The sequence below is a fragment of the Orcinus orca genome, chromosome 11 (assembly GCF_937001465.1).
Source record: "Orcinus orca chromosome 11, mOrcOrc1.1, whole genome shotgun sequence".
NCBI lineage: Eukaryota > Metazoa > Chordata > Mammalia > Artiodactyla > Delphinidae > Orcinus > Orcinus orca.
The window spans coordinates 17,360,237-17,372,007 of NC_064569.1; the positions used below are offsets into that span (position 1 = coordinate 17,360,237).

General features: G+C 40.6%; 1 protein-coding gene across 1 annotated transcript; it reads right to left on the bottom strand.

Annotated features, from left to right (window-relative positions):
• Positions 1 to 2,177: 2,177 nt before the first annotated feature.
• KCNJ8 (potassium inwardly rectifying channel subfamily J member 8) lies at positions 2,178 to 9,849 on the bottom strand. Its single transcript, XM_004270928.3, has 3 exons — positions 9,506 to 9,849; positions 8,233 to 8,673; positions 2,178 to 3,248 (listed from the first exon to the last, which is right to left on the bottom strand). The coding sequence occupies exons 2-3, from the start codon at positions 8,604 to 8,606 to the stop codon at positions 2,348 to 2,350; spliced, it is 1,275 nt and encodes a 424-aa protein (XP_004270976.1). The 5' UTR covers positions 8,607 to 8,673; positions 9,506 to 9,849; the 3' UTR covers positions 2,178 to 2,347.
• Positions 9,850 to 11,771: the final 1,922 nt, after the last annotated feature.

Consider the following 11,771-nt stretch of genomic DNA (forward strand, 5'->3'; position numbering starts at 1 on the left):
GTTGCCTTCTGCATCTGTCTGGTTTCCCTGGGATGGGAGAGGGGGACCCGCATCTATGCCAGAACTGCTAGGAGGTCTGATATCCAACTCTGTAATCACTGGTGGGCTAACTCTGATTAAGGTAGATTTTTCTTTAGCAAACTGAAAACTGTACAGAAATGTTTCAATATACCAATGTCCATAGATGAAGTAAAATAAATAAGAGACCCCACAAATCTGTGTAAAAGGCTACACAAGGGCTCAACTTTCTGATGTTTAGCTATGTGAAATATGAGAATAAGCCTATAGCTTACTAGCTTTGTACTTCTCTCCCTGTGCCCTCATCCCTTCCTTGAAGAGGCAAGAGCTAAGGATGATTAAGTCAAGGGTTGATAGAAAATCTCACTTTAGCAATTGAGATAATGCTAAATCTTTATATGCCAGGCCTGCATTCAGATATTACTGAGAAGGAGATGTAGTTTTAAGATGGGAGGTGGGAGACGCAAAGAAAAAAGGTTACAGGATTTCCATGGTACATCAAGCTCAAATAGAGAAACCAAGAGAACATTCTAAAACTTTGAATGAAATGAAATCGACATGAAATTTTAAAAACGTAGTTCCCTTGGAACAACAGATCTCAAAGAGAGGGACCCTCAGAGAGAGAGATCTCAGAGGTGAATGTCATCACTGTGTGATCGCTGTTTCACATGCCTCTAAAAACGTGTTGTTTTTCCTTGAGCTTTCACTAGGGATAATTTTGTGAAAGAGAAATTGCAAAACTACAGTGAATACAAAGAAAGTATTTTAATAAAATATTCACTATAGTGGAGGCTCTCAACAAGAACTGAGAAGGCAAAAGAAGTAGCTGTCCCTTTTGGGAATCCAGTCCTAAATGACACGGGAATGTTCTTAGCTTTTCTCCAAAAGCTCCTTGCCTAGTTCTGCCAACAGGTGGCCATGAGGGGGACAGAGAAACCTCTGGAGGTCACTGTGAAGAACCAAGTGAATGAAGAGAATCCACTTAGAAGTAGATGAGAGGGCTTCCCTGGTGGCGCAGTGGTTGAGAGTCCGCCTGCCGATGCAGGGGACATGGGTTCGTGCCCCGGTCCGGGATGATCCCACATGCCGCGGAGCGGCTGGGCTCGTGAGCCGTGGAGGCTGAGCCTGCGCGTCCGGAGCCTGTGCTCTGCAACGGGAGAGGCCACAACAGTGAGAGGCCCGCGTACCGCAAAATAAGAAGAAAAAAAAAAAAAAAAAAAGAAGTAGATGAGAGCTAAGCAGCTTTTGTTGTTTGTTTTTAATAAAAAATATTTTTCCAACTCACAGGGAAATGGGTAAAACTTTTCAGCTTAAATGTTTCTTCTGTGAGTTGTTCTTAGTCAGTTGGTACCTCCTATGGCTTGTCTTTAAGCAGCTGGGAGCCCCAGCAGGACTGCAGACACCTGGCTGAGCATCGGGGAAAATGCAGAACTAAGCAGTTTTTCTGTGGGAAATCCAAAAATAGATTTGCAAGTTTCTATTCATGATTTCAAGGCTCTGAATGAGAAGTTAACAGGAACTTTGCTTCATCAATCATATTGTGGGGTGATTTATAGCTTTGAAACTTTGAGCCTTATACTACAGTAGTTGATTTAATGGAATAGGAATTTTGATTTCTAGTTAGATTCAATTACGTTCATGTGGAAACATGCTAGAATTGAACTCAGTTGTTGTTGTTTTCCATTTTCACAGATATCCCTGCTTAAAATTTTAGTGTAATTTTCCTAATACTAGTTATGCTTATACTATACAATTTGAGGAAAAAATAAAATTCAATATTTAAAAAATAAACAAAAAATAAACAACAGAACAAAACAAAACTAAGCAGTTTTTGTCTCAGGCTTCTTACCTGGTGCAGTTAAGAAAAAAAAAAAAGAGAGAGAGAGAAAGAGAGAAAGGAAAAACACAGTTTTGGGGCCCCCTGCCCATTCTATCACATTTCAAGAGTGAACAATAGAAACAGAGACAACTGTGGTGTCACCCGCTAAGTATTTCATAAAGCATCATCCCTTGGTCCACTTTCATATTCAAGGTCTATTACTATTAATGTAATTCTTGGGTTTCAAATTGAGAGAAATGAGAGCATTTCCCCTACATAACTTAAGCCTATCTCTGCGAATACTGCATGGATGAAACAAGTGAGCCAAGAACCCTCCAGCTTGTGTGTTACTGTTTATTGACACAGAAAGTGCTGCTGTTGGAATATGCATATCATTTAGTGCATTAAGATAAAGAAGGACAAATTATTGTGTTCCAGCTCTGTTTCAGTCTGTGTCCTGTAGAAACTCTTCAACATCTTATCAAAGACTTTCTGGGGGTTGTGTTGTTGTCAGGATTCCGACGTGTTCTGATTTCCTTCTGGAGTCATAAATTGCACCTTGGGCACCATGAGGGATGAATTGTTCCGGCGGATGGAATTATTCCTCCTCATGGAATTGTTTCTTCTCATGGAATTGCGCTTCCTCAGAGAATTCTGGTGGGACAGTTCACTCTTCTGGAGGGTTTGGATAAGAATGGAAGGCTTTTCGTCCAGCTCTCGGGCGCTGCACCTCGGAGCCGCTACTTTCACGGTGTTGCCAAACTTGGAGTAATCCACGGAATACACGCCTTCCTCCTCGGTTACGATGGACACGAAGCGATGGCCCCATTGGATCTCCTCAGCGATGTAGGAGGTTCTCGCTTGGGTGGTAATGCCAGTAGTTTCGACCACTCCTTCCAGAATCACGATGACCTCCAGGTCTTGGTTGGCAAGGTCGGTGGCGGAGATATCATACAAGGGGCTGCGCTTGTCAATCACGTGGCAGATGATCAAAGGGGCCACCAGAAAAATGTTATTACTCTCAAGGGGGTTATCAACGGGAATGTCTAGTTGGTGAATAGGCACCACCTCCCCTTCGGGTGTCGTGGTTTTCTTGACCACCTGGATGCGCACCGATGCACTAATGATCATGCTTTTCCTTAGGTCGCCCACACGGAACATGAAACACAGTTTGCCATTTCGGACTGCGATCACCGCATGGCGGCTGAAAATCAAGGTTTCCGCCCTTCGGTGAGCCTGGGCTGTTTTCATGAATATGCAGCCCAACATGACTGCATTGATGATCAAACCCACAATGTTCTGGAGAATCAGGACTGTGATGGCCAGAGGGCATTCCTCTGTCATCATTCTCCCGCCAAACCCAATTGTCACTTGAACTTCAATGGAGAAGAGGAAAGCAGAGGTGAAAGACCTGTAAGAAATGAGACCAGAAAACAATGCCATTGGATCAGATTTTGAATCACGAAATAACAGGCTAAGTTGAATTTTGCGTTTTCTTCCTCTAAAGGCTATTTTTTTAAAAAAAATTTATTAAAGTATAGTTGCTTTACAATGTTGTGTTAGTTGTTTCAGGTGTGCAGCAAAGTGAAATATATATATATGTGTATACACACACACACATTCATATTCTTTTTCAGGTTCTTTCCATTACAGGTTATTATAAGATATTGAGTATAGTTCCCTGTGCTATACAGTAGGTCCTTGTTGGTTATCCATTTTATATATAGTAGTGTGTATATGTTAATCCCAAACTCCTTATTTATCCCTCCCTCACCCTTTCTCCTTTGGTAACCATAAGTTTGTTTTCTATGTCTGTGACTCTATTTCTGTTTTGTAAATAAGTTCATTTCTATCATTTTTTAAGATTCCACATATAAGCGATATCACATGATATTTGTCTTTCTCTGTCTGATTTACTTCATTTAGTATGATAATCTCTAGGTCCATCCATGTTGCTGCAAATGCCATTATTTCATTCTTTTTATGGCCGAGTAATATTCCATTGTGTGTATATATCTATCTATATATAGATATAGATATATACACACCACATCTTCTTTATCCATTCATTTGTCGATGTCCAAAGGCTATTTTTTAAAATTTATTTATTTATTTATTATCTTTGGCTGCGTTGGGTCTTCATTGCTGTGTGCGGGCTTTCTCTAGTTGCGGTGAGCGGGGGCTACTCTTTGTTGCAGTGCGTGGGCTTCTCATCGCAGTGGCTTCTCTTGTTGCAGAGCACGGGCTCTAGAGCACAGGCTCAGTAGTTGTGATGCACGGGCTCAGTTGCTCCGTGGCATGTGGCATCTTCCCGGACCAGGGGTCAAACCATGTCCCCTGCATTGGCAGGCAGATTCTTAACCCCTGCGCCACCAGGGAAGTGCCATGTCCAAAGGCTCTTAAAGGCTTTTAGAAAGACCATCCACCTTAATGTATCAAATGTCCAGTTCTAAACACAAGCACTTGTTCATTCTCTCCCTCTCTCTCTCTCTCCACATGCATCTACCTCCAGGCTTCTGGGATACACTTCTATTAATGTTTTCAAATCATGTAATGATGGGCCTGTTTATGTGAAAACATTAAAATAATACCTAGACATATTTAGATTTATAGGCTTATTTTACTTTGTGAAATTTTCTTCCAGGTTGATGTCTATTATTTATTGCCTGTCTGTGTTTAAGTGACTTGAGTCATATGGGAAGTACTGAGTAATAAGTGAACTTTTTATTATTTACAACCTTTAAAAGTTGTACTCCCTAACAAACACTGCTTGTGTACCTTATATAGAGAAAGCACAGTGCTAAAGAGTGGTACAAAGCACATCATTCAAAGATACTAGTATTTTTAATTAAAAAAAAAAACACGTTGTGCCATTTGGAACGAAACATGTTTTCTTACTGATTGTCTCATTTTATTCTCTAAGTGATCTAGAGAATACTGAAGTTATTAAAGGAAGGATTTGAGGTAGAGATGGATAAGTGACTGTGTCAAGATTACATAATTAATAAGAATACGAATTCTCTTAATTCTGGCCTAGACTCCGAAAGAATCACAGGGAAGGGGCCAACAAGTGTCAGGGTTTTCTTGGGAAGCTTTTTCAAACTGCACTCTCTTCCTTAGCTCAGTGTAAACCCTGATTTGGTAGTTTAGGGTGGACCTGGATAAAACTTTTGAAAAGCTTGCAGATAATTCTGTTTTATCTCCCCTGGTTGAGAAGCACCACATTTGGTTATTCTTATCACTAACTTATTCATTTAACTACATATCCTACACTGCTGTGGCTTCTTAATAGAAACAGTCTTAGTCTTGTGTTTGCCCTACACCCCAATTTCAAACTTTTCTAATTTTATAGACGAGAGACCATCTGTCAAAGTATTAGCTGTGTATTAATGCCACACACAATGAGAGACCAAATATTAAATATTTGAACACTAAGTTAAGTACTGCACTTTGGCGGGACACCGTGAATGGTAGGCAAGCACACGCGGGTGATCTTTTTCTATTCAGGTTCATAATCAGGGCTTTTTATTTTTTTAATTGAAAGATACGTGATTCTTCTAATTAACTTTTAGATGGAGTGTGAAAATTGCCTTTCTTACCCCTTTTGTTGCTAAAACGATTCATGAAAAGCAATGATTGCTTTTTGCACTAGCTACACATGAGCTAATACTGAATGATCCAAAAACATGGCAAAGAATAAGAAAAGACCCCAGTGAAGGGCACGGATAAAACATTGATTTCTAATTATACATGCTTCAGGGAGCAGTGTATGATGAATGTGCTCAGATATTTCATTTTAACGGCTTAAGATATCATTCATGTGCCATATTGTGTACGTTGTTTATTTTATGAAAGAACTTACTTCCAAACATTATATTGTGCAAGACCCAGCCTTTTATGAGCACCTGTCATGCTAAACAACCTCAAGAGATGAAAGTGTTTAACTGCTCATTTGTTCTTCTACAGAGGGAGTGAGGCTGAATTAGAAGAGGAAATATATTGGTTTATTTTCTGACTCATGTTAGAAAGTCATCCACATGAAAGGGAAAGTGAGCCAGCCTGGAAGGAGAATGTTAAATGTTATTTGGATACACTGGAGAATGTTCATTACAATCAGTTGTTTTCGGTTCTGATGACAAGGTGAGACACTGAACTTAGGAAAGGAAAGGAAATGCAAAGAATTAGACATATTATTAGTCATCTTTTAAATCCCTTTTGGGAGAGAATAGAGATTTTTCTGTTTCTATTTTTATTTTTTTTTTGGTGAAAAAGTATTATGTACGGTTGGTTAAGATTAAATTGTATGTTGCATCAAAGTATAAATAGTACCACAATGTTAAAATAAAACCCGTAAGATTTTAACCTTACAATATGTCCAATAATATTTTTTTAGGTAAGAAGTGCAATTTAAAATGCTAAGATTAAATCAACTATATTTTAATAATAATTTTTAAAAAAGAAATATGCTTTAGAGAATCACCTAATGAAAAATAAATAAATAAAATGCTAAAACTCTCATACTGATAAAATCAAGTGTGTCTCCTTGTATCTGTGATGCCATTTCTCATAGTGAATTGAATGTTCAAACCAGCAGGAATACATCAGGGGGATAAACATGCCTCAGAACACCTCTTGTTGAACAATAAAAGCTAGCAGCAAAACAGCTTTTAATAACCAGTGCACTCCGTCAAGTTCTTTTACAAAATCATTGAAAATATCTCACTTTTGATGACATATCTTTAATAAATTGCTTAATGACTTTTTTCCCACAGGAAAAGCCAATATATTTGTCTTGTGAATAAAATCTGTCCTTTATTTTTCCGAGGTTTATCATTTCTGTTTCTTTTATCTCTTTTTATGTGTATCTACTTCATGTTTATTAAAAATGTACCTTGATAAGAAAATGATTCACCAACATCAGTGCCAATAAATTTCTTAAAGAGAAATATTATAGATAATGATATCTGACCTACATATACCCATTAAACACAGTATTTTGTTCCTTTATATTTGGTGTACTGATGATCACCTACATTCTTCGTCTATATTTTCTTTGAGACAAAAGTCTGTGGCAAGTTTAAGACAAGAAAACAATATCTAACTCGATGGTAAAGGCAGTGGATCGATTCAATTTGTTTTTCTCCTCAAAATCTGAGCTGAAATCTGTGGCATGTGATCTCTACGACAAATACCGCAACCCCCCTTGATAAGCTGGCATTGCAACTATTCAGGCAATGGAAGGATGGACAAGTTTACAGTCTGAGTTTCTGCTTCTTGCAGCGGTATGCTAATTTCATAAGATTTCAGGGTCATCAAAGGTCTTATTCTTTACAGTTTCCTGGAAGAATGGTGCTTGCTCAGTTGCTTTGCTTTATGAATTATGTGAATTTGGAATATATTGAGAAAAGGTCCTGGAAAAGTTGCTAGCATAACTACTAATGTTTCACTGCAGAGTGCATATTTTTGCAATTGATATTACCTTTTTCCATCTTCCAACAAACTAAGAGACAAATCACTCCAAGTAAATATTCTTAGGCCATGTGAAACTATGAGAGGAGAATCACTGAAATCAAATTCACTTTACTTATCTTTGAAATATTTACAATATAAGAGAAAAAAAGCAAAATTAGGGCAATCTAGGAACTGTCTTCCTATCCTACTAAAACTTTTAGAGAAAACCACAACACTAAGTCACTTCTACATAATCTCTTCCATTAAAAATTTGGACCAATCTCCATTAAAAAATAATTTTTTTCTAGTTCTGAATCTCAGCATAACTTCTAATTTTGGAATTCAATGCAAGCAATCAGCTATTTAAGATAATCTTGATAAAGAAGGGCTTATGTTTATTTCATTTCTGGTGGATTAAAAAATTTTTTTTTAATCTAGAACACCTCTCCACCAGTGTTTTCCCATTTTTCTCATTATTTCTGAAAATGTCACTGGTAAGAGAAGTTGTGGAAAAACATTACTAGCATTTGCACAATATTTTTTGTTGATCAGAGATATTGCCTTGTGGATGCTGGAACTATGGACAGCAGCTTTTTCAGACTGAAAACTCAGTATGTGGTTTTTCTGAGGAAGGCGCTCTGTGGAATCCTTTGAACCACAACCATTTTAAAATAACTGGTATAATATTTTCAAGGCCAGCTCAAAGGATTGAAGCGCTACATTTTCAAAGACTCGTCATCCATAAAGCTGCATCTGAGAAGATTTTTAATACATTGGATTGGTTTTGTTGTTGTTGTTATGTTTTTACTTTTTTGCTTCTGAAGGTACTGAAACAAACTCTTTAGTTCACTTGCAACAAAATAACAGAGTGAAGAGAGAAAGGACAGTTTCATCTCTTTTTCTGTACTGTTTTCCACCCCTGCCTCATCCCGCTGCATTCTTACCTGACGTTAGTCACACACACGGTGGACTCCAAGCCACTTTTCTCCATCCCACTTTTCTCCATGTAAGCATAGATGTCCCCGTGGGCAAAGGCCACCAGCCACCACATGATGGCGAAGAGCAGCCAGCTGCAGAGGAACGACATGGTAAAGATGACCAGGGTGTGGCGCCATTTCAGGTCCACCAAGGTAGTGAAGATGTCCTGGAGGAACCGTCCTTGCTCCCGGATGTTCTTGTGCGCCAGGTTGCAGGCCCCGCTCTTGGCGATGAAGCGGGCCTTGGGCAGGCGGTCCCTGATGCGCGGTTTGCGCAGGTTCTCCGCGGCTATGCGCGCCAGCACATACTCCTCGGGGATGATGCTCTTTCTGGCCAACATCGTCCCGTCACCATAGCCAGCCTATGCACCTGTCTCCGACCTGCCTCTCCTTCCCTCGAGACCCGTCCTGCAGGAGGGAAACGAAGATTAAAAACTTTTCCCCCTATTTTCCTCACCTCTTCAGTCCTTGCATGTAGGGGTGTGTCTATACATTCCAGGTGACGTGCAAAGCTAAAGGTATGATCTTCTTAATCTAAACACGAGCCTAGTTAGTGCTTGAGTTCTTGGATCCCGGAAAAATTACTTGGTCTGAACCAGAACTGTTTTAATATTCCTTATCGTTTTGAACACATAAGAGCACAGCCTTAGTTAAACAAAACCAAGAGCCTTCCTGTAAACAGCAGGCTCAGTGATAATTCTGAAATTACCCGCGTCTGTAGATTAGTGCAAGGATACCAGCACGCGACGTCTATGAGGAAAATTAAGGATCTATTTACTAAACTATTCACATGATGTAGCAATATTAAAAGTAAAGAGGGGAAATTCTTTTTCTGTTATTTTTAGAAATAGGCAAAGGCCGTGAGCTCCTGCGTAGTATAAATGTTTCTTGTAATTCGACAAAATAATAATAAGCAATGTGCTATGTAACCTGAAAATTACGTAGAGGTATTTTAAATTTGAAAGAAGTGTGAGTTGCATTTTTTTTTCTTTTAAAAATCCCACTGGAACTCATAATGTAATAGCTTGAAAACTTCTTGACGACGAAGGGATCAAACATACAAGCTGCAGGAAAAACCCCGGACAATAGCCTGCGGGCTGCGGATAGAGTCAATTAAAAGAGTGTGCCCCGAAATTCCATCCGACGCTGTCAACCTCGCCCGTGTTCTGCATTTTCAATCGTTTGCGGGGACGCGTTCAGCCTCCCCCTCCCCTCCGCTTAGAGGAGCGTTGAAACTTACAGACTCTGGCGAGCGGGCGCAGCGGCCGCACCTCCCCGCACACGCCGGCCGACCGCGAGCGGGTCCCTCGCTGTCCCATCTCCGGGCGCGGGAGCGGGGACCGCGACTGCCGGAGGGACAGATCCCGGGGCCGCGCGTCCTAGGGAGAAGAGTTAAAATAATAAAAGGTGCAGTTGAATCTGAACGTGGGGAGGGCTGGAGGGAGGGGGATGGGTGTCGCTCTTCCCCTCCCCCTGCTCGGCTCTATCCCTTGGCCGCTGCCGACGACGGAGGAGAGGCTTGGGGAGAGGAGCTGGGGCGTGATGCTCCACAAATCAGCCTCCCACTTCGGGCTTTGACGCGCGCCAGACCTCTGAGGCCGAAATTGCTGAGATGAGGGAGGGAGGGGGTGGGGGAGAGGCGAGACCCGGGGAGGTAGGGAGCCCGCCGGAGGGAGGGGCGACGGGGGGTGGAGGGCGGGGCCTGTAGAACCAGCCTTTTTCCCAGTAGCTGCGACCCCCCGCAGCCAGCGTGACACGCATGTCTTTAAAAGGCTCCCAGCTCCGGGGAGAGAACTTTCTGAGTTCGAGTTCACTGACGTAAAGAGATTTTTTTTTTTAACCTGGGTAGATAACTGTGCTACTTCAGGTTACATAAAACCAGATATAGAGATCAGAAAATAGTCTTCTGACGCATCCAGGCTGCGTGCACACATACTGATTTACATTAAATTTCCGTCTAGTAGGGATGATAAGTGGAAGCAGTGTTCTGAAACCCACTTCGTGTTGACATATTTCTTCGCCAGCCAAAGCTGGTTCTCAGGGAATTAAATACACACACAAACACACAACTACGACAAAAAAAAAAAGTGGGAGAAGAAAACCGCTCGAAGTCTCTTCCAATACAAAAATTTTACCCCGAACAGGGACTGCAGTCAACACTTCAGAACTCAAACCGTCATTCTTCAGTAATTGGTGGCTTTCTGAAATGTGGCAGCTTCTCGGTCTTGTCTAGATGGCCTCAATGATAAAAAAGAGCCATTACGCACAAGAAAGTTATACAGTAAATATCTTTCTGTAGCTTTTTGAAAAGGAGCCAGCAAAGACAAATGTGCTTTCTCCCACAGGTCAGGCCTCCTGATTTGGCACTTGTGTTAATGGAAACTTTAATTCTTGGAAATTTCATGTATTTTCCAAGACTCAGGACAGAAAGTGTATGGAGCATAAACAATGTGTTCATTTAATTACCAAGAGACCTAAAATTAGTCTTTGATGAAGGCAAATGAAGAATCATTTTTCCCCCTTGCAGATAGAGCTGCTTAACCCCTTCAATTTGAGCCTGGGGATCCTCGTCTGTTAGTGGTAGCTCTCTCCTCTACTGTTGTGAATTTTTACAGTAATTTATGTGGCAGTTTTACTACAAGTGTGTGGGGATCACATTGTACAGTTAATCCCCTCATCATTCCATTTTAGAATTGTTTGGTGTACGATTTATTCCCTATTATTTTAGCTGGGGGAATATTCATCAAACACCTATTTGGGGAAGGGATATGGATATATATATATATATATAATCACAGTTGCTGTTCTTAAGAGGTAGACAGTTGCAGTAAAAGACATGGATTTGATAATAAACTCTAATAGAAGCAAGGATGTGATTAGAATGAGAATGGAAATAGAACTAAACAAGACATATTAAGCCTAGAAGACTAAGGAAAGAAATCTACATGGATTATTTGGCATCTGATCTAGTCTTTGAAAGACCAGATGTATTTGGGTTTAGAGAAAAGCAGAGAAAAGACCTTCCTACTGAGATGGAAGATCATGAGGGAGGATTGACAAGAGTGGGCCATGTTTTAATAACAAACTAATTTAATCAGCACTGATGAAACAAAGCAAAAGAGCAGGATTGGATGCTTGAGTCCAGTGCTCTCTGAGCAGCCTTTGTCACCACCTCTCTGAACACGTAATGGGCTATTCATGTACTTGTCCCATCCCCTTCCTCCTTCCCCACAACCCATGAAACTGAGGGCTCTAGAGGGCAGAACTGTGACTGTATCTTAAGCCTCTAGCACAGCTTCAGTTACAGAGGGGCTCGAAGAATACTTTTGAGTCAATGAATGGGAAGGGTAAGGTTGACAACCATGCTGGTACCTCGGAAAAAAAAAAAAAAAAAAAACGTAGACAGCTTTAAATGCTCTAAAAAGGGAGTCTGGACTGTCTTTAGGAGGTAGTGGTAAGCCATGGAAGGATTTTGATTAGAGAACACCGCAAGTGCCTGCTTTAAG